The sequence below is a fragment of the Balaenoptera borealis genome, assembly GCF_965194805.1.
Source record: "Balaenoptera borealis genome assembly, chromosome: 1".
NCBI lineage: Eukaryota > Metazoa > Chordata > Mammalia > Artiodactyla > Balaenopteridae > Balaenoptera > Balaenoptera borealis.
The window spans coordinates 1,051,632-1,076,366 of record NC_138860.1 but is presented as its reverse complement, the minus strand read 5'-3'; the positions used below and the strand labels follow the sequence as shown (position 1 = coordinate 1,076,366).

Genomic DNA, 24,735 nt, shown 5'->3' with positions numbered 1-24,735 from the left:
GCAGCTGCTGATACCTTTGCTGCGTAAGAAACTTGGGTTTAGAGTGCTTAAACGTTTTATCCGAGATCACCTAGCAAGGAAGTTGAGGAGCCAGGGTTCAAACCCAGGCGGTCTGATTCCCATGTCAGGGTACTTTATCACCACACTGTACTTGTCAGGAGATAGTCGAGGTCTTTTATTATTATGATGATGGTTTTCTTGATGTTCATTGATGATTTGCTCTAGGCATTTTGCACAGCTTCTTGAGATAAAATTAGCCGTTGTATAGTATGTAAAGGAGCACTGTGAACTTGAGAGGCAGAGAACAAATTATTTTTGTGTAGTCATGCTTAAATTCTCTGCTAAGTGTTTGAATTCCACTGATCATGTAATCTCAGAGTCATAGCAAATACAAAGAAAAATGCTTCCTGCCCTCTAGGAAACAGGAGTAGGAAACAGAGTAGACAGAAACAGCGTAGACAGGCGTGGTAATTAGAAGACTTCAGCATCGAATCCCTTCCTCTGTCACTGCATTGCGGATGTTAGCCTAGTTTTATCTGGAGGCCAGAGCAGGGATAGCTGTGAAGCCACAGCTGCCACTGTGCTTCCGTCGCAGGACCTTGTGGGCCGAGACCATCGTCTTTTCAGGGCGGTGAAGAGCCACGTGATGCACAGGTTCACGAGGCCCAGATGGTGTGCTGGCTGTGGGTGTGGTCTGGCACGGGCGTTGCCAAGTTTTGTCTGTAAATGGCCAGATAACATACATTTTAGGTTTTGCAGGCCATTTTGTCTCCATTGCAAATATTAAACTCTGCTGCTGTCGTTGGTAAAACTTGATTTACAGGATGTGGCAGCCAGGTTTGGCTCCAGGACTACAGTTTGCTCCCCTGTCTGGGTTTAGAAGGTACAAGGGCTCAGGCTCTACTGAAGACGCAGTGTGTCCCCCAGGAAACCGTATGTTAAGGTGCATCACTTCTGTGAATTTGGAATCCATACCTGGGTAAGCGAAAGTGAATGAAAATGTTCCTTCCCTCCTCAAAAACCTTTAAAACTCAAGTACTGGGGTTTTCTGGGTTTGGTTTTTATAGATTTCTTTTCTTACAACTTAGTAAAAGTTTCATATATTGACACAGGTTACAAAGTAATATACATAATACTCATTAAAAATGGACTATAATATACTATATATAGGTATAGAATAGACACACATAGATAAAAATCCAGGCGTACGTGTAGTAGAATAAAGATGGGCTTATCTGCATGTGGTAGAATTCAGTTTATTTTTATTTTCACATGTTGATCTGTTTTCTAATTTTTTTCCGGAAAAAGCATGTATGATTTCAAATATTTAAGACTCCAAGTGAGGCAAAAGGCCCTCGATTTCACCCCCAGACCTGTTTTTGCCAGCTCCATCTCTCTCATTCCGTACAACTCGCCGGAGCAGGCAGTGCGATCGGCCAGGCGGAAGCTCGCGCCCTCACTGTGGCGTCTGTCTAGGGCGCAGAGAAGAGACGGCAGTCAGGAAGCGGTGCAGTGGGTGCTGCGTGTTTGCAGGCGGAGGTGGTGCGTGAGGACGCTGGCTGGTGAGCCGGGCAGCATTGCCTGAGCGGTTCGTCCTCGGTGTGCTCACCGACTCCAGGGCTGGTCCGCAGCTTTGCAAGTCTGGGGACTCAGGTTTTTCCACTTCACCCAGAGAAGAGGAATCTATTAAGGAAAGAGGCACACATACCGAACTCACAGTGGATTGAGACATGTATGGCAATTCCAGTTTACTAATCCACGTGGAGGAAAAAAATCTCTTAACATATAGCCTGGTTGAGAACTTCTGTTTCAGGCTATGGCATATCTTGTAATAGACAAACCCTCCTACTGAGAATAACCAGAAAAGCTGGATAAACATAAGAAAAAAAAGTCTTTGAAGGCATTGGAGAGATGGTAAGGAAGTGAGGACTTGAGGGACCCAGATCCCAGAGAGAAGGAAAGCATAGGAGGCGAGCCCAGCACCCGGCTGTGCTTGTCCCCCAAGGTGCTGGCTGACCAGTGAGGCAGTGGCTACAAGGCTGAGAAGCTGGGTGAGGTTTCCAGCCGTCTCCCAGTGCTTAGGGAACGGAAATTAGAGTTCAGAAACAGGGGCCCCAGTGGACACCCCAGACTTCCCCTGGGACCATCGAAGGGCTGCCTTCTAGCAGGAGGGGCTTGCCAGACATGGCCAGCTCTGTAAAGACTGAAGCCCAGCTTCCAGGCGGCTCAGTCTCAAAGTGGGTGAAGGGGGTTTGCTTACCCCATGGTTTTCACAGTGTGGTCTCCACATCAGCAGCATCACCTGAGAACTAATCAGAAATGCAGATTCCCAGACCCCCTCCACACCTGCTAAATCAGGGCTTCTGAGGGGAGAGCCTCATGAGATTTGTATTTCACAAGCCTTCCAAGCGATTCTGATGCAATGAAAGTTTGAGAACCAGTTTCTTAGCCTAACTAAGCCAGAGAAAAGACTATCCTCTCTGGAGGATGACGACATCTTCCAGAGCTGCAAGTTATTACTACATTGTTTCATTACAAATTCTGGCATTAATTCAAAAATTACCAGACATACTGCATAATAAGACTGATTTACAAAAGACTAAGAGAAAATACAGACACTAGGAACAGACCCAGATATTGATTGTTATCAGATGTGGACTTTAAAATAATCATAGTAAATTATGGTTAATATGTTCAAGAAAATAGAAGACAAGATAGAGAATTTCAATGGAGAACTGCCCTCTCTTTGGAAAGATGGAAATGCTAGAACTGAAAAATAAAATAACAAATTAAGAAATTCAATTGTAGTAAAGCAGCTGAAGAGAGGATTTGTGAACTAATTAGATTGGACAGTGGAAAACACCCAGAATGAAACCCAGAGAGAGAGGAGAATAGAAAATACAGGAAAAGTGTAGTAAATAATAGGAGGGTGGCCAGCGAGTTGTAATAGAAGTGTACCTGTAGTTGGAGAAGGAGAGGTGAGGGCTGGCTGCTTCTCCTGGGCACCACTTCTTCCTGAAAAGTGGCCGCTCAGACCGGTTATTCAGAGGTAGGCGTGTGGCCGACATTCTCCTGAAAATGAACAAAGCGAACCTGTCATTCTGAGTGCTGGTTGCCAATTGTAACATTTAAAGCAGAAATTAGAACTTTGGAAAACTTGTACCTGTCACTGTGGGTGATACTGTTGACTGCTTCCCAATGTGGAAAGACTGTTCTGAGACCAAAGATAATATTAGAGAATGTGGGGTTTTTTTTTTTAACTTTTATTATTTTTTATTGATATAATTGAAATAAAACAATCTTTTTTGGTATACAACATAATGATTTGATAAGCGTATTACAAAATGATCACCACAATAAATTTAGTTAACATCTATCACCACACATATTTTCCTTGCGATGAGCACTTTTAAGATCTGCTTTCTTAGCAGCTTTCGAATACATTAGTGTTGTTAACTGTAGTCACCTTGTTGTGCATACATTCCCAGGACTTATTTATCTTATAACTGGAAGTTTGTACCTTTTGACCACCTCCACCCACTTCGTCCACCCCCCCACCTCTGGCAACCACCAGTCTGTTCTCTGTACCTATGAATTCAGTTTTTTAGATTCCACATACAAATGAGATCGTACAGTATTTGTCTTTCTCTGTTTCTCTTAGCATAATGCCCTCAAGACCCATCCATGTTGTTGCAAATGGCAAGATTTCCTCTTTTTTTTTTTTTTTTTAAAAATGCCTGGCTTTTTATTTATTTATTTATTTATTTTTGGCTGTGTTGAGTCTTCGTTTCTGCGCGAGGGCTTTCTCCAGTTGCGGCAAGCGGGGGCCACTGTTCATCGCAGTGCGCGGGCCTCTCACTGTCGTGGCCTCTCTTGTTGCGGAGCACAGGCTCCAGACGCGCAGGCTCAGTAGTTGTGGCTCACGGGCCCAGTTGCTCCGTGGCATGTGGGATCTTCCCAGACCAGGGCTCGAACCCATGTCCCCTGCATTAGCAGGCAGATTCTCAACCACTGCGCCACCAGGGAAACCCAAGATTTCCTCTTTTTTATGACTGAATAATATTCCATTAGGTATGTACATGTGCACACGCGCGCGGGTGTGTGTGTGTGTATACACACACGTACATACGCCACATTTTCTTTATCCATTCATCTGTCAGTAAACACTTAGGTTGTTTCCGTATCTTGGCAATTGTGAATAGTCCTGCTGTGAACATTGGGGTACAGATTTAGTACAGATCGAGACTGCGATTTGGTTTCCTTCAGATAAACACCCAGAAGTGGGACTGCTGGATCATATGGTAGTTCTATTTTTAATTTTTCGAGGAACCTCCATACTGTTTTCCAGAGTGGCTGCACCAATTTACATTCCCACCAGCAGTGCATGAGGGCTCCCTTTTCTCCACGCCCTCACCAGCACTTGTTATTTCTTATCTAATAGCCATTTAGACAGGTGTGAGGTGACATCTCACTGTGGTTCTGATTTGCATTTCCCTGATGATTGGTGATGTTGAGCATCTTTTCATGTGCCTGTTGTCCATCTGTATACCTTCTTTGGAAAAAGTCTGTTCAGATCCTCTGTCCATTTTTTAATCAGGTTGTTTGTTTTCTTTTGAGTTGTATGAGTTCTTTATCTAGTTTGGCTATTAACCCCTTATCAGATATATGACTTGCAAATATTTTCTCCCATTCAGTAGGTTGCCTTATTGTTTTGTTGCTGATTTTCTTTGCTGTGCAGAAGCAAAAAGTTTGATGAAGTCCCACTTGTTCATTTTTGTTTTTCGTGTCAAATCCAAAAAATCATTGCCAAGACTGATGTTAAGGAGCTTAAACCGTATGTTGAAGAATGTGATTTTTAAAATTACTATTGCATAATGAAATGTGTCACCATTTGGGAGATTTTACCAAAGACACGCCTGGGTAAGACATTCCATCCAAAGTACAAGATAGACCACTGGATTTCGGCATAACAGAATATGAAAATTCTGTTAACGTCATTTTAGATTCCACATTGCGACTAACCTTGAAGAAAGTACCACTTGTGTTTGACTGTAGGATCAAAGAAGACTGTCCACAATTATCTGAAAAAGCTATTCTAATACCCCTTGCTTTTCCAACTACATATCTGTGCAGGACTGGGTATTTTTTATATATTTTAACTAAAACAACATATTGCAGCATATCGAATACAAAAATGTATATGAGAATCGGGCTGTCTTCTATTAAGCCACCATTAAAGAAATTTACAAAAATGTAAAATAATGCCACTCTTACTAAATTTTTTTTAGAAAATTTAGTTATTTTTCATAAAAGATAAGTTATTGATGTTAACATGTAATAGGGCTATCATTTTCAGATGAATTAATAAACACGTTTAATTTCTCAACTTTACTGCCTAATAAGGTAAATATTAATAGATATACCCCACATAAACAAAAGCTGTTTGGGGATCCTCAATAATTTTTTAAAATATAAAAGGGTCCTCAGACCAAACAATTTGAGAATCGTTGCTATAGGTACAAGTAGACCTAATTTTATTGTGCTTCACATTATCGCTTCCAGATACTGCGTTGTTCACAAATTGAAGGTTGGTGGCAGCCTGTGTCGAACAAGTCTCTCGGCGCCATTTTTCCAACAGCATCTGGTCACTTCATGTCTCTGTGTCACATTTGGTTATTCTCACAATATTTCAAACTTTTTCATTATTATGATATCTGTGATCAGTGATATTTGATGTTACTATTGTAATTGTTTGGGGTGCCACACACCACACCCATATGAAACCACAAACTTAATCAACAAATGCTGTACTTTTACTGCTCTACCCAGCAGCAGTTCCCCAGTCCCTCTCCCTCTCCTTGGGCTTCCCTATTCCCTGAGACACAACAATACTGAAATTAGGCCAATTAATAACCCTACGAGGGTCTCTAAGTATTCAAGTGAAAGGAAGAGTTGCACATCTCTCACTTTAAATCAAAAACTAGAAATTATTACCCTTAGTGAGGAAGGCACGTGGAAAGCCAAGATAGGCCTAAAGCTGGGCCTCTTGCACCAAAGAGTTAGCCAAGCTGGAAATGCAAAAGAAAAGTTCTTGAAGGAAATTAAAAGTGCTACTTCAGTGAACACACAAATGATAAGAAAGCGAAACAGCCTTATCGCTGATATGGAGAAAGTCTGAGTGGTCTGGATAGAAGATCAAACCAGAAACAACAAAGCCTCATTCAGAGCAAGGCCCTAACTCTCTTCAGTTCCATGAAGGCTGAAAGCGGTGGGGAAGCTGCAGAAGAAAAACTTGAAGCTTGGCAGAGGTTGATTCATGAGGTTTAAGGAAAGATGCATTCTCAATAACATAAAAGTGCAAGGTGAAGCAACAGGTGCTGATGTAGAAGCTGCAGCAAGTTACCCAGAAGATCCAGCTAAGATAATTCATGAAAGTGGCTGCACTAAACAACAGATTTTCAGTGTAGGTTAAACAGCCTTCTATTGGAAGAAGATGCCATCCAGGACTTCCATAGTTAGAGAGGGGACGTCAGTGCCTGGCTTCAAAGGACAGGCTGACTCTCTCCTTAGGGGCTAATGCAGCTGGTGACTTTCAGTTGAAGCCAGTGCTCATTTACCGTTCCGAAAATCCTAGGGCCCTTAAGAATTATGCTACGTCTGCTCTGCCTGTGCTCTGTAAATGGAACAACAAAGCCTGGATGACAGCACACCTGTTTACCACATGGTTTACTGAATATTTTAAGCCCACTGTTGAGACCTACTGCTCGGAAAAAAAAAAGATTCAAAATATTACTGCTCGTTGACAGTGCACCTGGTGTCACCCAAGAGCTCTGATAGAGATGGACAATGAGACTCATGTTGTTTTCATGCCTGCAAACACAACATCCGTCCTGCAGCCTGTGGATCAAGGAGTAACTTTCAAGCCTTATTGTTTAAGAAATACATTTCGGGGACTTCGCTAGCGGTGCAATGGATAAGAATCCGCCTGCCAATGCAGGCGACACGGGTTCGATCCCTGGTCCAGGAAGATCCCACATGCTGCGGAACAACTAAGCCTGTGTGCCACAACTACTGAGCCTGTGCTCTGGAGCCTGCGAGCCAAAACTACTGAGCCCTTTTGCCACAACTACTGAAGCCCATGCGCCTAGAGCCCATGCTCTGCAACAAAGAGAAGCCACCGCAATGAGAAGCCTGTGCTCCGCAATGAAGAGTAGCCCCCGCTCACTGCAACTAGAGAAAAGCCCATGCGCAGCAACGAAGACCCAGTGCAGCCAAAAATAAATAAATAAATTTATGAAAAAAGAAAAAAAGAAATACATTTCATCAGGCTATAGCTGCCGTAGATGGTGACTCCTCTGATGGATCTGGGCAAAGTCAATTGAAAACCCTCTGGAAAGGAATCACCATTCTAGATGCCATTAAGAACATTTTTGATTCATGGGAAGAGATCAGAATATCCACCTTAACAGGAGTTTGGAAGAAGTAGATTCCAACCCTCATGGATGACTTCGAAGGGTTCAAGACTCCAGTGGAGGAGGTAACTGCAGATTTGGTGGAGAAAGCAAGAGAAATAGAATTAGAAATGGGGGCCTGAAGATGTGACTGAATTGCTGCAATCTCATGATACAACTTGAAGGATGAGGAGTTGCTTCTTATGGGTGACCAAAGAAAGTGGTTTCTTATTCATAGCAGCGCTAGTTACAGTAGCGAAGACGTAGAAGCAACCTAAATGTCCATCGACAGATGAATGGATAAAGAGGATGTGGTACAGATAGACAATGGGGTATCACTCAGCCATAAAAAAAAGAATGAAATAATGCCATTCGCAGCAACATGGATGGACCTAGAGATTATCATACTAGGTGAAGTAAGCTAGACAAAGACAAATACCATATGATATCACTTGTATGTGGAATCTTAAAAATAAATAAATAAATAAAAGATACAAATGAACTTATATACAAAACAGAAATAGACTCACAGACATAGAAAACAAACTTATGGTTACCGAAGGGGAAGGGTAGGAGTAAATTAGGAGTTTGGGATCAACATGTACGTACTACTACCCATAAAACATAAACAATAAGGACTACTGTGTAGCACAGGGAACTCAACTCAATATTTGGTAATAACGTATAAGGGAAAAGAAGCAGAAAAAGAATAGATATATGTATATGTATAACTGAATCACTTTGCTATACACTTGAAACTAACACACGTAAATCAACTATACTCCAATTAAAAAAATAAAATTTAAAGAAAAAAAGAAAGTGGTTTTTTGCAATGGACTCTACTCCTGGTGAAGATACTGTGAAGGTTATTAAGATGACAGCAAAGGATTTAGAATATTACATAACTTAGTTGATAAAGCAGGGGCAGGATTTGAGGGGATTGACTCCAGTCTTGAAAGAAGTTCTACTGTGGGTAAAATGGTATCAGCCAACATCGCAGGCTACAGAGAAATCGTTCATGAAGGGAAGAGTCAGTCAATGAGGCAAACGTCACTGCTGTCTTCTTCCAAGACATCGCCACGGCCACCCCAGCCCTCAGCAACCGCCATCCTGACCAGTGAGCCGCCAGCAACATCAAGGCAAGACCCTCCACCAGCAAAAAGATTACAGCTTGCTGAAGGCTCTGATGATGGCTAGCGTTTTTAACAATATTTTTAAATTAAAGTATGTACCTTGTTTTTTTAAGATATGCTGTTGCACACTTACTACAGTATAGCGTAAACATAATTTTTATATGTACTGGACAACCAAAAATTTCACATGACTGACTTTATTGCAAGACCCACTTTATTGTGGTGGTCTGGAACTGACCTTGCAGTATCTCTGAGATATGCTTGTATTACAGTGACAATTAAAATGTATTATTAGGATATTATGAACCATTTTGTGGTACTGAATATGAAAATATAGATAAGATTCCTTGAAAAACAAATATTACGAAAACAGAAAATCTGAATAGGCCTAATTCTATTAAAGAAATTGAAACCCTTATTTAAAACCTTCCCATAAAGAACACTCTAAACCCAGATGGGTCTGTTGGTGAACCCTTCCAATTATTTAAGGAGGAAATGACCCCAGTCTTACACAGATTCTCAAAGAAAATAGACAAGGAGAAAACACTTCCCAACTTTCATACTTTAATTTCAAGACTGGCTGGGTTATTCTAAGGGAAAATTACAGGCCAGTTTCTTGCATGAACACAGATGGAGGAATCCTAAAGTAAATAATACTGAATCTATATAAAAAGTAAGTCTATATGAATGATGATACATCATGATGAAGTTGAGCTTATCCCAAGCATTTAGGGTGGTTTTATCATTCAAAAATTGTTCAGTGTAATTCTCCATATTAACAGAAGAAAGAAATGATAATCTCAGTATACAGGGAAGAAAAGCCTATGATGAAGTTTGCACACTAATGATTAAAAAACGAAACAAATAACAACAAGCCCCTCCTAGCCCACTCCCATGGGCGGGGAAGGAGTTGCCTTCACTTGAGGAGCAGCGTCTGCAGTGTCTTAGCCAGAAGCTGTCTCTCTGAAGGCAGGAGCGAAGCAGGGAAACGACTGTCATCACTGCTAGCCAGAGTGTGAAATAAATAAATAAAATAAATAAATAAAAAGTCTAAGGATGGGAAAGAGGAAAGAAAATTCTCATTTTACAGTTACAGATGGTGTGATTCTGCATGAACACTAATACGTTTACAGATAATGTCTTGGCTTATGTAATGTTCACCCATAGGCTGTCGGGTTGAGTCGGCCTGACTTCATCTTAGCTCACAGAAATCCCCTCGGTGTGCAGACGCACCTGCTGTCCCCCAGGGCCTTACCTCTGGTGTGACTCTTCTTCCCCGCAGGTCATATCTGACTCCTGTACGGGATGAGGAAGCAGAGTCGTTACGGAAAGCGCGCTCCAGACAAGCTCGGCAGACTCGAAGGTCTACCCAAGTGAGTGTGACCTCCGTGTTTAAGTCCTTTTTTGTCTGTCTGCCTTTCCACTGGAAGTACAATTAAACAATGATAAAACGTGTGCCTTATTCCAGCCATTGTAGTGAAAGCTTTCCTGTTAAATCTTACACTACATAGAATCAAATGAATTCATAGCTACATATACCCCCTCTCGCTTCTGTTCTTCAGGCGCAGGACAGGTTTCTCTCCTTCCCTCCCTAAGACTAGTCATTCCACGTGTGCTTAAGGCCCACACCTTAATTCCTGCAGGAGGACAGTCTGGCACAATCTCAGAGTGTTAACCATAGAGTTACCATGGGACCCAGCCATGCTACTCCTGGGTGTGTACTCAAGAGAAATAAAGCAGGCTTCTACAGAAAAGCCCTACACAGATATTTATAACAACGTTATTCACAGGAGCCGGAAACCCAAATTCAGTGTCATCTCTGGTCAGAGTTAACTTGCTGTATAGACCAGAATTACGTGTGGAGAGTGCAGGTTCGCTGGAGGGCTGAGCCCTGGGCTCCCGGCGCGTCAAGGTCAGCGTTCTGGGACTGGTGGCGCCCCAGCGAGTGTTGGGCAGTGGGCCCAAGTGGGGCCATTGCACAGACCAAATAAATGAAGCAGCTAACAAAACTGGAAAAAACCCTCACAAATTTCCATTGATTTGGGAATAAAAAGAAATGAAGTCCTGATGCATGCTAATGCTGCAATGTGGATGAACCTTAAGCAAAAGTTATGCTGCATGAAAGAAACCTGGCATGATTCCATTTGTATGAAAATGTCCAGAATAGGCAAATCCAGAGAAATAGAAAGTGGATTAGTATTTGCTGGGGGCTGGAGAGAGGGAGGAAGGGGAAGTGACCACTAAGGGTGTGGGGTTTCTTTCTTTCTGTGGTGATGAAATGTCCTGAAATTAGATGGGGATTTTGCACAGTTCTGTGAATATACTAGAAAACAGCGAATTGTACTCTTCAAAAGGGTGGATTTTATGATATGTGGATTATGTTTCAATAATGATATTATAAAAAGAAAAAAGGAGAGTCCCTCAGGGAAGCTTTGAAGCAAGGAAGACATGATCTACATTATATTTTTGCAAAAGTCGCCATGCAGAGAACTGCTGCGAGTGGTCTGTGAAGCCTGGAGGCCCGTGGGAAGCTGTTCCTTGGCTGAGCTGGAGATGACAGGCGTGTGGCAGCAACAGTTGAGGGAGGCTGTGACTGGGCGTCAGGGAAGCAGAGGAGGATGGGCCGGGCAGCAGAGCTGAGGAGCGGCCAGAGGGCTGAGGGATCAGCCAGGAGATGGTCCACGAGGGAGCGGAAGGCAGGCCCCAGGGAAGAGGGGACGCCCCGCAGCTTCAGATGCTACAGACGCCACGCAGGGGAGCTGAGGACCGAGAGCGGGACCTTACGCGTAGCCCCCGAAGTGCCCTCCAGGGTCGGGCAGGTGCCGTCCTGTGCAGTCATTGCCACAGCTGTTACTGCCTGTGCTTGATGGTGGTTTGTTTCCCCAGAGGATGTGACCCCCACGAGGGCCAGACAAGCATTTGTTTGTTTCGGTTTGGTTTATTGTGGCAGACTATACGTAACATACAACTTAATCTTTTAGCCATTTTTAAGCATACGATTCATCGGCGTTAAGTGCGCTCACATTATTGTGCGGTCATCAGCGCCATCCATCTCCAGAAGAGCTTTCGTCTCCCCAGACTGAACCTCGCTACCCGTTAAACAGCTCCCTCTCTCCCCACAGCTTCTGGCAACCACCGTTCTACTTTTTATCTCTATGACCTTGACTCTAGGTAGCTCACGTGAGTGGAATCACACAGTTTTTGTCTTTTTTGTGACTGGCTTGTTTCACTCAGTGTAATGTCTTCAGGGTTCATCCATGTGGTAGCACATGTCAGAATTTCCTTCCTTTATAAGGCTGAATAATATTTTGTTGTATGTTTAGACCACATTTTGTTCATCCATCATCCGTTGATGGACACTTAGGTTGCTTCCACCTTTTGGCTGCTGTGAACAGTCTTGCTGTGAACGTGGGTGTGCAAATATCTCATCAGACCCTGCTTTTAGTTCTTTTGAGTATAGACCCAGAAGTAGAATAGGCTGGATCATATGTTTCTGTCTTAATACTTACTTTCCATTATACTCATCTGTTTTCTTATGTCTTTTCCATTAGATTATGGTTCTTGAGTACAGGAATCGTTTGATTTGTCTTTGTAGTTCCAGTGCTTAGAAACGCAGTAACTTTTTATTAAGAGAATGAGTGAACAAATTAGCTAATAGTTACCTTCCGGCTTTGCAACTTCCCTCTTCTGAGGACGTGAGCATATGACTACTTGAGTTAGAATCAGCTCACTCTCTTCCTAACCCTTTTCCCCCTTCTCCTGCAGATGTCTCCTCATTATTTCCTTTTCTTCTGTACTACTGCTCCTATGAGCCTGGGGAAAATTTTAATTGGTAGAATGTCTCTGTGTGATTCCTACAGTTACAAAAGTATGTTAGAGAAAAGCTAGTTCAGGGCTTGCGGGGTTTTTTAAAAATTTTTTAAAATGGAGGTATAGTTGGTTTACAACATTGTTAGCTTCAGGTGTACATCATACTGAATAAAATTTTTAAGATTATATGCCTTTTATAGTTATAAAATATTGGCTGTACTCCCTGTGTTGTAAATATATCCTTGTAGCTTATTTTATGCATAATAAGTTGTACCTCTTGATCCCCTGCCCCAGTATTTCCCTCCCCCTTCCCTCTCCCTCTGGCAACCACTGGTTTTTTCTCTGTATCTGTGAGTCTGTGTCTTTTTTGTTATATTCACTATTTTATTTTATTTTTTAGATTCCACATAGAAGTGATATCATACAGTACTTGTCCTCTGACTTTTTTCACTCAGCATGATACAGTCCAGGTCCATCCATGTTGTTGCAAATGGCAAATTTCATGCCAATGGCTAATACTCCATATATGTATGTATGCATATGTGGAGTGTGTGTGTGTGTGTGTGTGTGTGTGTGTGTATGTGTGTGTGTGTGTGTGTGTGTGTGTGTGTGTGTCTCACGTCTTCTGTATCCATGCATCTGTTGATAGACAGCTAGATGGCTTCCATATCTTGGCAGTTGTAAATAATGCTGCTGTGAATATTGGGGTGCATGTGTCTTTTCAAATTAGTGTTTTTGGTTTTTTCAGATATATGCCCAGGAGTGGAATTGCTGGATCATATGGGAGTTCTATGTTTAGTTTACTGAGGATCCTCTATACTGTTTTCCACAGTGGCTGCACCAGTGTACACTCCCATCAACAGTGTACTAGGGTTCCCTTTTCTCTGCAGTCTCACCAACATTTGTCATTTATGGTCTTTCTGATGACAGCCATTCTGACAGGTGTGAGGTGACATCTCATTGTGGTTTTGATTTGCATTTCCCTGGTGATGAGTGATGTGGAGCACCTTTTCATGTACCTGTTGGCCATCTGTATGTCTTCTTTGGAAAAATGTCTATTCAGGTCTTCGGCCCATTTTTAAATTGGCTTGTTTGTTTTTTTGATATTGAGTTGTATGAGCTGTTTATATATTTTGGAGATTAACCCCTTATTGGTCATATCATTTGCAAATATTTTCTCCCATTCAGTCTTTCCCATCTGTCTTTTCGTTTTGTTGATGGTTTCATTTACTGTGCAAAAGCTTTTAAGTTTCATTAGGTCCCATTTGCTTATTTTTGTTTTTGTTTCCTTGCCGTAGGAGACAGATCCAAAAAAAATATTGCTGTGATTTATGTCAAAGAGTGTTCTGCCTATGTGTTCTCCTAGGAGAAATTCTGCTAACTTTGGGTTTTGTTTATTCTTCTCCTTCTAATTCCTTTAGGTTAAGGTTAGGTTGTTTATTTGAGATTTTTCTTGTTTCCTGAGAGGGCTGTATTGCTATAGACTTCCCTCTTAGAATTGCTTTGCAGCATCCCGAAGATCTTGGAACACTGTGTTTTCATTTCATTTGTCTCCAGGTGTATTTTGAATTCTTCTTTGATTTTTGCAGTGATCCATTGATTGTTTAGTAGCATTTTGTTTAGCCCACACATATTTGTGTTTTCTGTGGTTTTTATTCTTGTAGTTGATTTCTAGTCTCATAACCTTGTGGTTGGAAAAGATGCTTGATATGATTGCAGCCTTCTTAAATGTACTGCGACTTGTTTCATGATATAGCACAGATGTATCCTGGAGAATATGCATTTGAAAAGAATGTGTATTCTGCTGCTTTTGGATGGAATAGTCTCTCTATATAGCTATTAAGTCCATCTGGTCTAATGTGTCATTTAAGGCCAGAGTTTCCTTACTGATTTTTTGTGTGGATGATCTGTCCATTGATGTAAGTGGGGTGTTAAAGTCCCCTACTATTTTTGTGTTACTGTTGATTTCTCCCTTTATGTCTATTAATATTTGTTTTATTCATTTAGGTGCTCCTGTGTTGGGTGCAAATATATTTTCAATTGTTATATCTTCTTGGATTCATCCCTTGATTATTATGTACTGTCCTTCTTTGTCTCTTGTAACAGTCTTTATTTTATTTTATTTTTATTATTTATTTATTTATGTATTTCTGGCTGTGTTGGGTCTTCGTTGCTGTGCACAGGCTTTCTCTAGTTGCGGCGAGCGGGGGCTACTCTTCGTTGCAGTGCGTGGGCTTCTCATTGCGGTGGCTTTTCTTATTGTGGAGCACAGGCTCTAGGTGCATGGGCTTCAGTAGTTGCAACACGTGGGCTCAGTAGTTGTGGCACGTGGGCTCTAGAGCACAGGCTCGGTAGTTGTGGCACATGGGATTAGTTGCTCCACGGCATGTGGGATCTTCCCAGACCAGGGATCGAACACATGTCTCCCACACTGGCAGGTGGATTCTTAACCACTGTGCCACCAGGGAAGTCCCAACAGTCTCTATTTTAAAGTCTATTTTTCTGTCATAAGTATTGCTACCCAGCTTTCTTTTCATTTCCATTTGTATGGAATACTTTTTTCCATTCCCTCACTTTCAGTCTGTGTGTGTCTTTAGATCTGAAGTGTGTCTCTTGTAGGCAGCATATATTGGGTTGGCCAAAAAGTTCGTTCGGGCTTTTCCATAACATTGTACAGAAAAACCGAATGAACTTTTTGGCCAACCCCAATATATGGGTCTTGTTTTTGTATCCTTTCAGCCACTCCATCTTTTAATTGCAGCATTTAATCCATTTCATATAAAGTAGTTATTGATATGTATGTACTTATTGCCATTTTGTTACTCTTTTGGGATTTTTTTTTAGTCCTTTTTTTGTTCTTTTCCTCTTTTGTTCTCTTCCCTTGTGATTTGATGGCTCTCTTTAGTGTTATGTTTGGATTTCTTTCCCTTTTATGTGTATGTATCTGTTACAGATTTTTTGGTTTGTAATTACCATGAAGTTTGCATATAGCAATATCTGTGTGTGTGTGTGTGTGTGTATGTATATATATATATACATACACACACACACACACACACACACGATTATTTCAAGTCGCTGATCTCTTTAATTTCAAATAACATTTTAATAACCCTGCATTTTTCCTTCTCTCCCCCCATGATTGCTGTTTTTGACATCATATTTTATATCCTTTCATTTTGTGTATCCCTTAACTGCTTATTGTGGATATAGTTGATTTTACTACTTTGTCTTTTAACCTTTCTAGTAGCTTTGTACTTGGTTGATTTACTACCTTTACTGTATATTTGCCTTTACCAATGAGATTTTTCCTTTCATAATTTTCATGTTTCTAGTTGTGATCTTTTTTTGTTTTCTTTTTTTTTCTTTTTCCTTTCTTTTGCTTAGAGAAATACCTTTAACATTTCTTATAAAGCTGGTTTGTTGGTGCTGAACTCTTTTAGCTTTTGCTTTGTGTGTAAAACTTTTGCTTTCTCCATCATCTCTGAATGAGAGCCTTGCTGGGTAGAGCATTCTTGGTTGTAGGCTTTTCCTTTTCATCAGTCTAATTATATTGTGCCACTCCCTTCTGGCCTGCAGAGTTTCTGGTGAAAAGTCAGCCGATAACTTTATGGGAGTTCCCTTGTATATAACGTGCTGCTTTTCCCTTGCTGCTTTTAATATTCTATCTTTAACTTTTGCCATTTTAATTCCAATATGTCTTGCTGTGGTCCTCTTTGGGTTGATCCTGTTTGGGACTCTGTGCTTCCTAGACCTGGATGTCTGTTTCCCTTCCCAGGTTAGGGAAGTTTTCAACTGTTATGTCTTCAAATACGTTCTGTGACCCTTTCTCTCTCTCTCTCTTCTCCTTTTGGGACCTCTATGATGTGACTGTTAGTGCATTTGATGTCATCTTAGAGGTCTCTTAAAGTGTCCTCATTTATTTATATATATATATTTTTTCTGTTCGGTGGCAGTGATCTCCACTATTCTGTCTTACAGCTCACTGGTCTGTTCCTCTGTATCATTTAGTATACTGTTGATTCCTTCTAGTGCATTTTTCATGTCAGTTATTGTATTCTTCATCTCTGTTTGGTTGTTCTTTGTATTTTCCAACTCTTTGTTAAAAACTTAACAACTTCTCACTCTGTTCATTCTTTCTGAAGTGCTTTGATCATCTTTACGATCATAACCTTGAACTTTTTCTCAGGTAGATTGCCTATCTCCGCTTCACTTAGTTGTTCTTCTGCGGTTTTATCTTGTTCTTTCATTTGGAACATGCTCTTCTGTCACCTCATTTTGCCTAACTTGCTGTTTGTGTTTCCATATATCTGGTAGGTTGGTTACATTTCTTGACCTTGGGGAAAAGTGGCCTTCTGTAGGAGGCGTCCTATACATCCCAGCAGTGCGCTCCTCTCTGGTCACCAGAGCTGTATGCTCTAGGGGTGCCCCCTCTGTGGGCTGCATGGATCATTCTGTTGTGGTGGGCTATGTGGGTGGGCTGGTTGGTTGCCAGGCCCTGCCTTGTGTGGAGGCTGCTGGCTGCTGGTTGGCGTGGCCAGGTCATGAGGTGGCTGGCTGTGGAACCCAGGGGCGCCCCAGGGCTAGTGCTGGCCCACTGGGAGTAGAGTCAGTGGGGCTGTGGCCCGCCCACTTCCCTGGTGAGTGAAGCTAGGTCCTGGGGCTAGTGCTGGCCTGCTGGTGGGCAGAGCCGGGTCCTGGGGGTCTGGCTGCAGGGCCCCAGGGTCCAGAGCTGGTGTCAGACTGCTGACTGTTGGGGCTGGTTCGTGATACAGCTAGCTGTGGGGTCCAGGGTGTTCCGAAGCTTGTGTTGGCCTGCTGGTGGGCAGGGCTGGGGCCCAGCTGGCCCCTGGGCTGGTGCTGACCTGCTGGTGGATGGACTGAGTCCTCCCACGGCTGTGGGAGCTGTGATTGTCCTGGGGCTGGTGTCCACCCATTGGTGTGGTGTCCACCCATTGGCGTGTGAGGCTGGTCTGAAGGCTAGAGGAGGCTTACTGGTGGGCAGGGCCAGGGCCCAGGGGTTTCTGGGGCTGGTGTCTGCCCGCCGTTTGGAGGAGCTGGGTCCCAGTGTCTCTGGCTGTAGGTCCCTGGTGGTCCCGGGTCCAGTGCCTGTGCACTGGTGTGTGGGGCTGGGTCCTGGGCCCTCTGGTGGGCAGGGCTGTGTCCAGGGGGTCATAAGGCAGCCTGTCTGCTGGTGGGTGGGGCTGTGTCCCTGCCTAGTTAGTTGCTTGGCCTGAGGCCGTCCCATTCCTGGTGCCTGTGTTCTGTTGGCTATGAGCGGGTCTGGGTCCTGAGGGTAATAAGCTAGAGGGAGGATTCCACGATGGTGCCTGCCTGCACCAGTGTCCTTGCGGTTGAACCAGCTCCCCAGAGTGGCTGCTGCCAGCGTCTGTGTCCCCAGCATCACAGGCCTGCCTCTCCGGGAGACTCTCCAAGATCAGCATGTGGGTCTGACCCAGGCTCCTTTGAAATTACTGCTTCTGCCCTGGGTTGTGGAGCATGTGAGATTTTGTGTGTGCCCTGTAAGAGTGGGGTCTCCATCCCCACACAGCCCTCTGGGACTCCTGAAAGGAAGCACTGCTGGCCTTCAGAGCCAGACGTTCTGGGGGCTTGTCTTCCCCAGCGCAGGACCCCCAGGCTGGGGCTCAGACCCCTCGCTCCTTGGGGAGAACCTCCACAGTTGTAAGTATTCTCCCATTTGCGGGTCGCCCCTCCTCCCCGTCTTGTTGTGGTTCTTTCGTTACGTCTTTAGTTGTAGCAGATCTCTTCTGGTCGCCCCTGGTCAATAGTTGCTCTGTGCATCGTTATCCTGCTGTGCCCTGGGAAGAGGTGAGCTCAGGGTCTTCCTGCTCTGGCATCTTGGCAGCTCCCTCAGGGGTGGTTTTTTGTTTGTTTGTGTGGGTTTGGTTTTTGGTTTTGGTAGTGGTTCTAGCCTGGCTCTGAATTTTCACCATTTTGAGCCTGGTTCTTCTTTCTGTGCGTAAACTTAAGTTTTCCTTGTATCTGCTGGACGGTCTCTGTTGGTGACTGCATGCTCTTGGGGGGTCGGGAGCGTCCAGGTGGAGATGTGAGAACCATGAGTGTGGAAGCAGCGGGCAGGCCTCAGTGCTGACCTGTTTCTGGAACTCAAGCAGGAAACGCTCAAGTATCGTGTTTGAAGTGTACCTGGGCTCAGGCCTGGGGCCTCTGCATACTGAGGTGTCTGTTTTCCGCGTGTATTGCTTGAAGCGGCCTCACACATTTCGGGAGCTTCTTTTGGAATTTGGTACCATTAGATCTTTGCGGAGTTTCCCTGCTCGTTCACGGGGAGTTATTCCATGGTTAGGGTGAAACCTCTCTGACCTTGTGGTATTTTCCCAGGGTGTAACCCTGACGGATCTCCAGGAAGCAGAAAGGACGTTCAGCCGGTCGAGGGCAGAGCGCCAGGCTCAGGAACAGCCCAGGCCGAAGCCCGCGGGCCCCAGAGGGCCTGAGGGCAGCGCCCAGAAGCGTGAGCCCCTAGCTGCCCCTGCAGAGGAAGCTGGGGACAGCCGGCGGCCCTGGGACCGGAGCCTGGGGGACCAGGTGAGCTCTCTGTGCTGGAAGCAGGTGGCTGGGGGAGCCTCTTCCTCGCTGATGATTCCGGAACTGCCCTACTCTGCAGGGGACGCCTCGTAGAACACGCTATTTATGTCCATCTTCAGTTGGCAGACCTGTGTGATTGAAAGAATTCAGAGAATGTTCGTCCTGAAGTGATCCGTTCTTTCCTCTGGGAGTTAACTAATGCGCTTTTTCCCAGTTTTATTGAGATGTAATGGACATGTAATGTTGCAACATGATTTGATGTGCGTACATGTTGTGAAATGATTACCACCATACGCTTGGTTAACTAAATGTGTCTTTCTATTCTGAAAAGAGAGATCTTGGTATAAAAAAAATGCAAATAGAACTATAAGCATTTATTGTTTAGTTTATGCCAGGCACTATTTTAACAACTTCAATATGTGTATTAAATTGTTTAGTCCTCACAACAACCCTCTGAGGTAAGTATTATTATTCCTTCTTAAACTATGAGTCAGTGGAGTGACAGAGAGGTTAAGTAACTTGCCCAGCATTTTGCACGGCTAAGAAGACGTCAAGGACTTCCCTGGCGGTCCAGTGGTTAGGAATTGGCACCTTCACTGCTGGCCGCCCAGGTTCGATACCTCGTCGGGGGACTAAGATCCCACAAGCCACGCGACCAAAATAATAATAATATTGATTTGTGTGTGTGTCTGCCTGTCTGTGTATGTCCTGGTGTTAGACTGTTTGGGTTCAAACCGCAGTATCCTTACTAACTAGCTGTATGGCTTTGGGTAATTTATTTAACCTTGTTTTACATAGTTTCCTAGTTTGTAAAAACAGAGCTTCTAATAGAGGGCGCTCCTTGTGAGGTAATACGCGTACAGTGCTTGACACGTCAGGTGTTCACCAAACCTTAACTACTGCGATGACGATGATGTGCTGAAAAGCCGCCAAATTCCTCTTTTCTCTCTCCCTTTCCAACCGAATATATACGTATGTATAATAAGCATTTAGGTAATTGGATGAACGCTTATTTTGAATTTTAATTTGATGGTACAGTATTATAAAATAAAAGATTTTACTGGAAAAAACAAAAACAAAAGCAGAGGTGGAGCGAGGCGTTGGCCCCACAGCTTGCCCTCCTCACCACTAGTGTGTTGTTCTACCACCTTCCGCAGACCCAAGCGCTTACAGAGCGCCCTTATTCTCAGCCACAGGCTGTCACTTTGGGGTAGACGTTTTGACTTACGTTCCATTTCTCAATTGCAGTTGGTAGTCAAAGTTACAGGGTTATATTTAAGGTGATCGTAACTCCTGGTTTACCTAAGATTGTTCCAGTGACACCTTTTATCTCTGGGTAATTATCCATACCATTCCTTTTCACTCTCAGAAATGTCCCAGTTGGGATGATAAACTTTATGGTCACCATAATTACAGGAGAAAGAAGTCTTCTTGCTGTAACTTTGAATGGCTAGGCTGCATAAACTAACTGAGGTTCTGTTGTTTATTTCATTGTTTTATCGGCTATTTTTTGAGTACTTATTACATACTAGGGACCGTTCTAAGCACGTAACATACATTCTCATTTAATCCTCACAGCCCTCTCTGAGGAAGATATTATTATCCCTGTTTTATACATGAGGAAGCAGAGATCAAAACTCAAGTCACTTACTTCAGGTCACACAGCTCATTCAAGCTGGAATTTGAGCCAAGTTCTATCAGACTCCCAAGCTGACTATATTTTATTGCTTCTGTCTCTATAATTTATAAACAAAAATTTATACAATCTCTGCATGTAGTAAGAATTTCTTTATCTCTGCATGTTCAACAAACCACATTAAGATTTTCTTTTTTTTTAAATTTATTTACTTTTGGCCGTGCTGGGTCCTCGTCTCTGTGCGAGGGCTTCCTCCAGTTGCAGCGAGCGGGGGCCACTCTTCATCGCGGTGCGCGGGCCTCTCACCATCGCGGCCTCTCCTGTTGTGGAGCGCAGGCTCCAGACGCGCAGGCTCAGTAGTTGTGGCTCAAGGGCCCAGTTGCTTTGCGGCATGTGGGATCTTCCCAGACCAGGGCTCGAACCTGTGTCCCCTGCATTGGCAGGCAGACTCTCAACCACCGCGCCACCAGGGAAGCCCCACATTAAGGTTTATTGTCAAGCTCTGTCTGTCCTAACTCTCAAGGGAAAAAGAAGTTCAAAAGGGAAAGTGGGAATTTTTTTTTTTAATTTTAATTTATTTTGGGGGTGGGGGTGTGGCATGCGGGATCTTAGTTCCCCAACTAGGGGTCAAACCTGTGCCCGCTGCAGTAGAAGCACGTGGTCTTAACCGCTGGGCCGCCAGGGAAGTCTCAGAAAGTGGGAATTTTTCAGAAGTGTCAATAAGCCTAGTTATGGCAAGTTGGTAGAAAGCTCAGATTTGGTCTGTTTTCAGATAACTCCTACATTGTTTCTTCATATTCCTGAGCTTTTTCTTTTCCTGTGTAAACCTTACCTTTCAGTGCGCCGTCTTAAAAAGGCCATCATCCTTCCTATTTGCGTTGCAAAATCAAAGGAATTTTTATTACCAAGGTTGGTGCCCCCTAGTGCCCTTTGATCAGTTTAGGAAGAACTTTCCTGGACTGCTATCAGCCTGTAGCATCTTCAGAGTAGGCGTCCAGAACTCTTTCCTGTCTGGCTAATTAACTACTTATAAGCCTCTTGATATAGAAAAGCCCATTTTTAATAAATGTGCTGTCCTTACCCTTTGGTTAGACTTGACCTCTGACATCTCATCATGTGGATTGTTCCAGCCTGTGAATCGTCGCCTGAGGTGTCCGGCTCAGCCAGACAAACCCACGACACCAGTGTCACCTCCTGCCCCGAGACCCTCCCTCTACACCAGTTCCTACCTGCTCCGGACGGGTAGGTCTTCAGCCCCTGATTCAGAGAGTTCAGAGCCCCCCGCCAGCCCTGCAGGGGCAAAGGAAATGGACAAAAACGGTAGGTCGAGCTTCAGAAACCGCACCCTCCTCCAGTGCGCGTGCCCCAGGTTCTTAAGATCCATGCTTTGTTTTCTCTCTGACCAGAGGGCGAAGAAGCAGATTTGGGTGATCAGTCCTCTAACAGGCTGTCCATTCGTGAGAGGAGGCGGCCCAAGGAGCGACGAAGAGGCACAGGCATCAACTTCTGGACGAAGGATGTAAGTGGGCTGTCCGTGCTGGGACATATCGCGTTACCCTGCGCTGCCCGCCGTGTGTCGGGCTCAAAAGGAAGAGTTCCACACGGTGCCATGAATCGTGCAGATTGTCAGGAAGCATCACTGAGAAAAAGAGCAGAAGAAGAAAGACTCCACTAGTGTGGGACTCATTTGGAAGGTTCTGGCTGGGACGCCCAGGGCCTGGGACAGTGCCGAGCACACGGTAGGCAGGCAGCAAATAAGCGGTGAATTTACAGCAGCCGTGCAAACAAATACAACAAGTGCATAAGCCACTCGGACTTAGCAGCCCCCCAGCGGCCCCTGAGAGTCCCGTGGTGAGTCAGCAACACCTCAACATTGTGTGTGTGCAGGTGCTAACCAAGTATTTCAGGGGCACTGCCAGAATCTCGAGAATTTCAGAATTTCATCTGACTCAGGTTTACTCTTTTGGAGAAAAAAAGGAGTAAGTGCTATAAAACAGCTTGACTTTGGGTTTTGAATGAAGACAGGGGCTCCTGCGCCTCCTCATGATGAGCACACACGCAGTTCTTTCCTTCCCCTCTGGTCTGTTCCCTGCTCGCTCAGCCTTGTCACTGGCATTTAGCAGTCAAGTGGCCAAGATCAGGTCCCTGGTCACTAGTGACTCATTTGGAATTAGATGGACCGTTCAGTGAGACAAGAAATGAGACAATGACGGTCGCCTGTTAGAAACTACTGGACGGAAGTGTTTGACTATTATAGGACCAAACGGGCTGACAGCTACTGACAGAGCCCAAGTGAGGTCCGTCTGTCTTAAAGGTTCTCCTTTTCCCGCCAGGTTCATTTGGCTCTTTGACTGCAGGTGGTGCTCCTGAGGTGCTGCTAAAGCAGCAGTGACAGTGCCCTTGGCCGTCAGCCCTCACTGCGCAGGGGCGTAATTGATGGGGCTGACCTTGTTGCCTCCAGGGATGCCTGTGACCGTGATCCTCTTGTCTTTCTTCTTTCTCTCTTTCCAGGAAGATGAAACTGATGTCTCGGAAGAGGTGAAAGCAGCGTGGGTAAGCAACCGGCAGGGAGGCTGCCCCCCCCCCCCGTAGGGCTTAGCATCCCCGTAGGTCTCATCCCGGCTCGCGTGCACACAGTTAACAGAAGGAAGAGCGGGCTCTGTGCAGACTTGGGTCCAGGGAGAGTTTGGAGGCAGACGCTCCTCTGCGAGATGGGACGGGTGCTCGCTGGTGTACTGTTTTCTTTTCTTTTTTTTTAAATTTATTTATTTTATTTCTTTTATTTTTGGCTGCGTTGAGTCTTCGTTGCTGTGCGCGGGCTTTCTCTAGTTGCCGTGAGCGGGGGCTACTCTTCGTTGCGGTGCGCAGGCTTCTCGTTGCGGTGGCTTCTCGTTGCGGAGCGCAGGCTCTAGGTGCACGGGCTTCAGTAGTTGTGGCACGCAGGCTCAGTAGTTGTGGCTCGCGGGCTCTAGAGCGCAGGCTCAGTAGTTGTGGTTCATGGGCTCAGTTGCCCCGTGGCATGTGGGATCTTCCTGGACCGGGCATCGAACCCATGTCCCCCGCGTTGGCAGGCAGATTCTTAACCACTGCGCCACCAGGGAAGTCCCCCGTTTTCTTAAATGGTGTAACAATGCCCATGTTCTTGAACGAGTTTCCTGCATTTTTCGGTGCCTCCTGCCAGGCTCTAACACAGTTACGGGCTCTTTTTCTCTATTGTGCTATTGGATCGTATAAAGTACTTGGAAATCTTGGGAAGAAAAGTGAAGAGTGGTGCTGTTTCTTATGGATCTACATCCTCTCCACGCTAACAGAGAGGAACACAAGAGTGAATAGTGTAAACGGTCCAGAAATCACTTACATTTGACTTTGAAATAAGGTTTAGCTCCTTGGCTCTTGTGTAACCAGATCCCTTAAGGCCTGGCACCCAGCTCTTCTCTGCTGTGGGCACCGCGGGTCAGCTCTCCTGAAGCTCCAGGTTCCTGTAAGCCACTCACATGTGATAGAAATTTAATGCTTTTCTAGTACCATTAGTACCATTTTTCTTTGGTTTTTGTTTTGTTTTGTTTCGTTTTTGTTTGTTTGTTTATTTGGCCGCACCACACAGGTTGCAGGATCTTAGTTCCCTGACCAGGGATCGAACCGGGCCACGGCAGTGAAAGCACTGAGTTGTAATCACTGGACCACCAGGGAAGTCCCTAGTACCATTTTTCAAGAAGGAAGGGATTTGGTTTTGACTAAATGAATTGAGACTCCATGTACATTTCTATTGGGAATTATGTAAGAAGATGGCCTTTTTTCTACCCTACGGTTATGTGACAGTATGTTCTCAGAATATGTTTAATAACTCATACTGAAAATGAACAACTGATTTGTTTTTAGCAGAGGAAGTAGAAATGCTATATTATGTCATTGACCTGCCTATATTTTGGTCGAGATCCTAAACAGTCAGCAGGGGCTTCCAGAAAGCAGTGCCCATGGTGGCGTGGTGAGAGCTGCCTGCGTGCAGCTGCAGCCGGGGCTGCCTCATGGTGGGGAGTGGGCGTCAGGTGCAGATGCCGCGTGGAGGCTCCCCAGGGCAGGGGGTGTGTGCACACGACAGCGACTTCATTCCGCAGGGGCGTGGGGAGGCTTCAGGGGACGA

General features: G+C 44.5%; 2 protein-coding genes across 12 annotated transcripts in view; one reads left to right on the top strand and one right to left on the bottom strand.

Annotated features, from left to right (window-relative positions):
• Positions 1–24,735, bottom strand: part of LOC309611006 (uncharacterized protein) — a gene marked incomplete at its 5' end in the record, with an annotated part of 253,615 nt that overhangs the window by 109,644 nt on the left and 119,236 nt on the right. The window lies entirely within an intron of this gene.
• Positions 1–24,735, top strand: part of PPP1R12B (protein phosphatase 1 regulatory subunit 12B) — a 206,038-nt gene that overhangs the window by 101,439 nt on the left and 79,864 nt on the right. For 9 of the 11 annotated variants that reach the window (XM_082397274.1, XM_082397271.1, XM_082397265.1 and 6 more), the window contains 5 exons: positions 9,867–9,957; positions 18,755–18,958; positions 21,725–21,914; positions 22,001–22,113; positions 23,106–23,147. In XM_082397274.1, the coding sequence (XP_082253400.1) occupies positions 9,867–9,957; positions 18,755–18,958; positions 21,725–21,914; positions 22,001–22,113; positions 23,106–23,147 (640 nt within the window). Of the gene's footprint in view, positions 1–9,866; positions 9,958–18,754; positions 18,959–21,686; positions 21,915–22,000; positions 22,114–23,105; positions 23,148–24,735 lie in introns of those variants that run through there. The other 2 variants (XM_082397278.1, XM_082397266.1) reach the window with 2 other exon arrangements.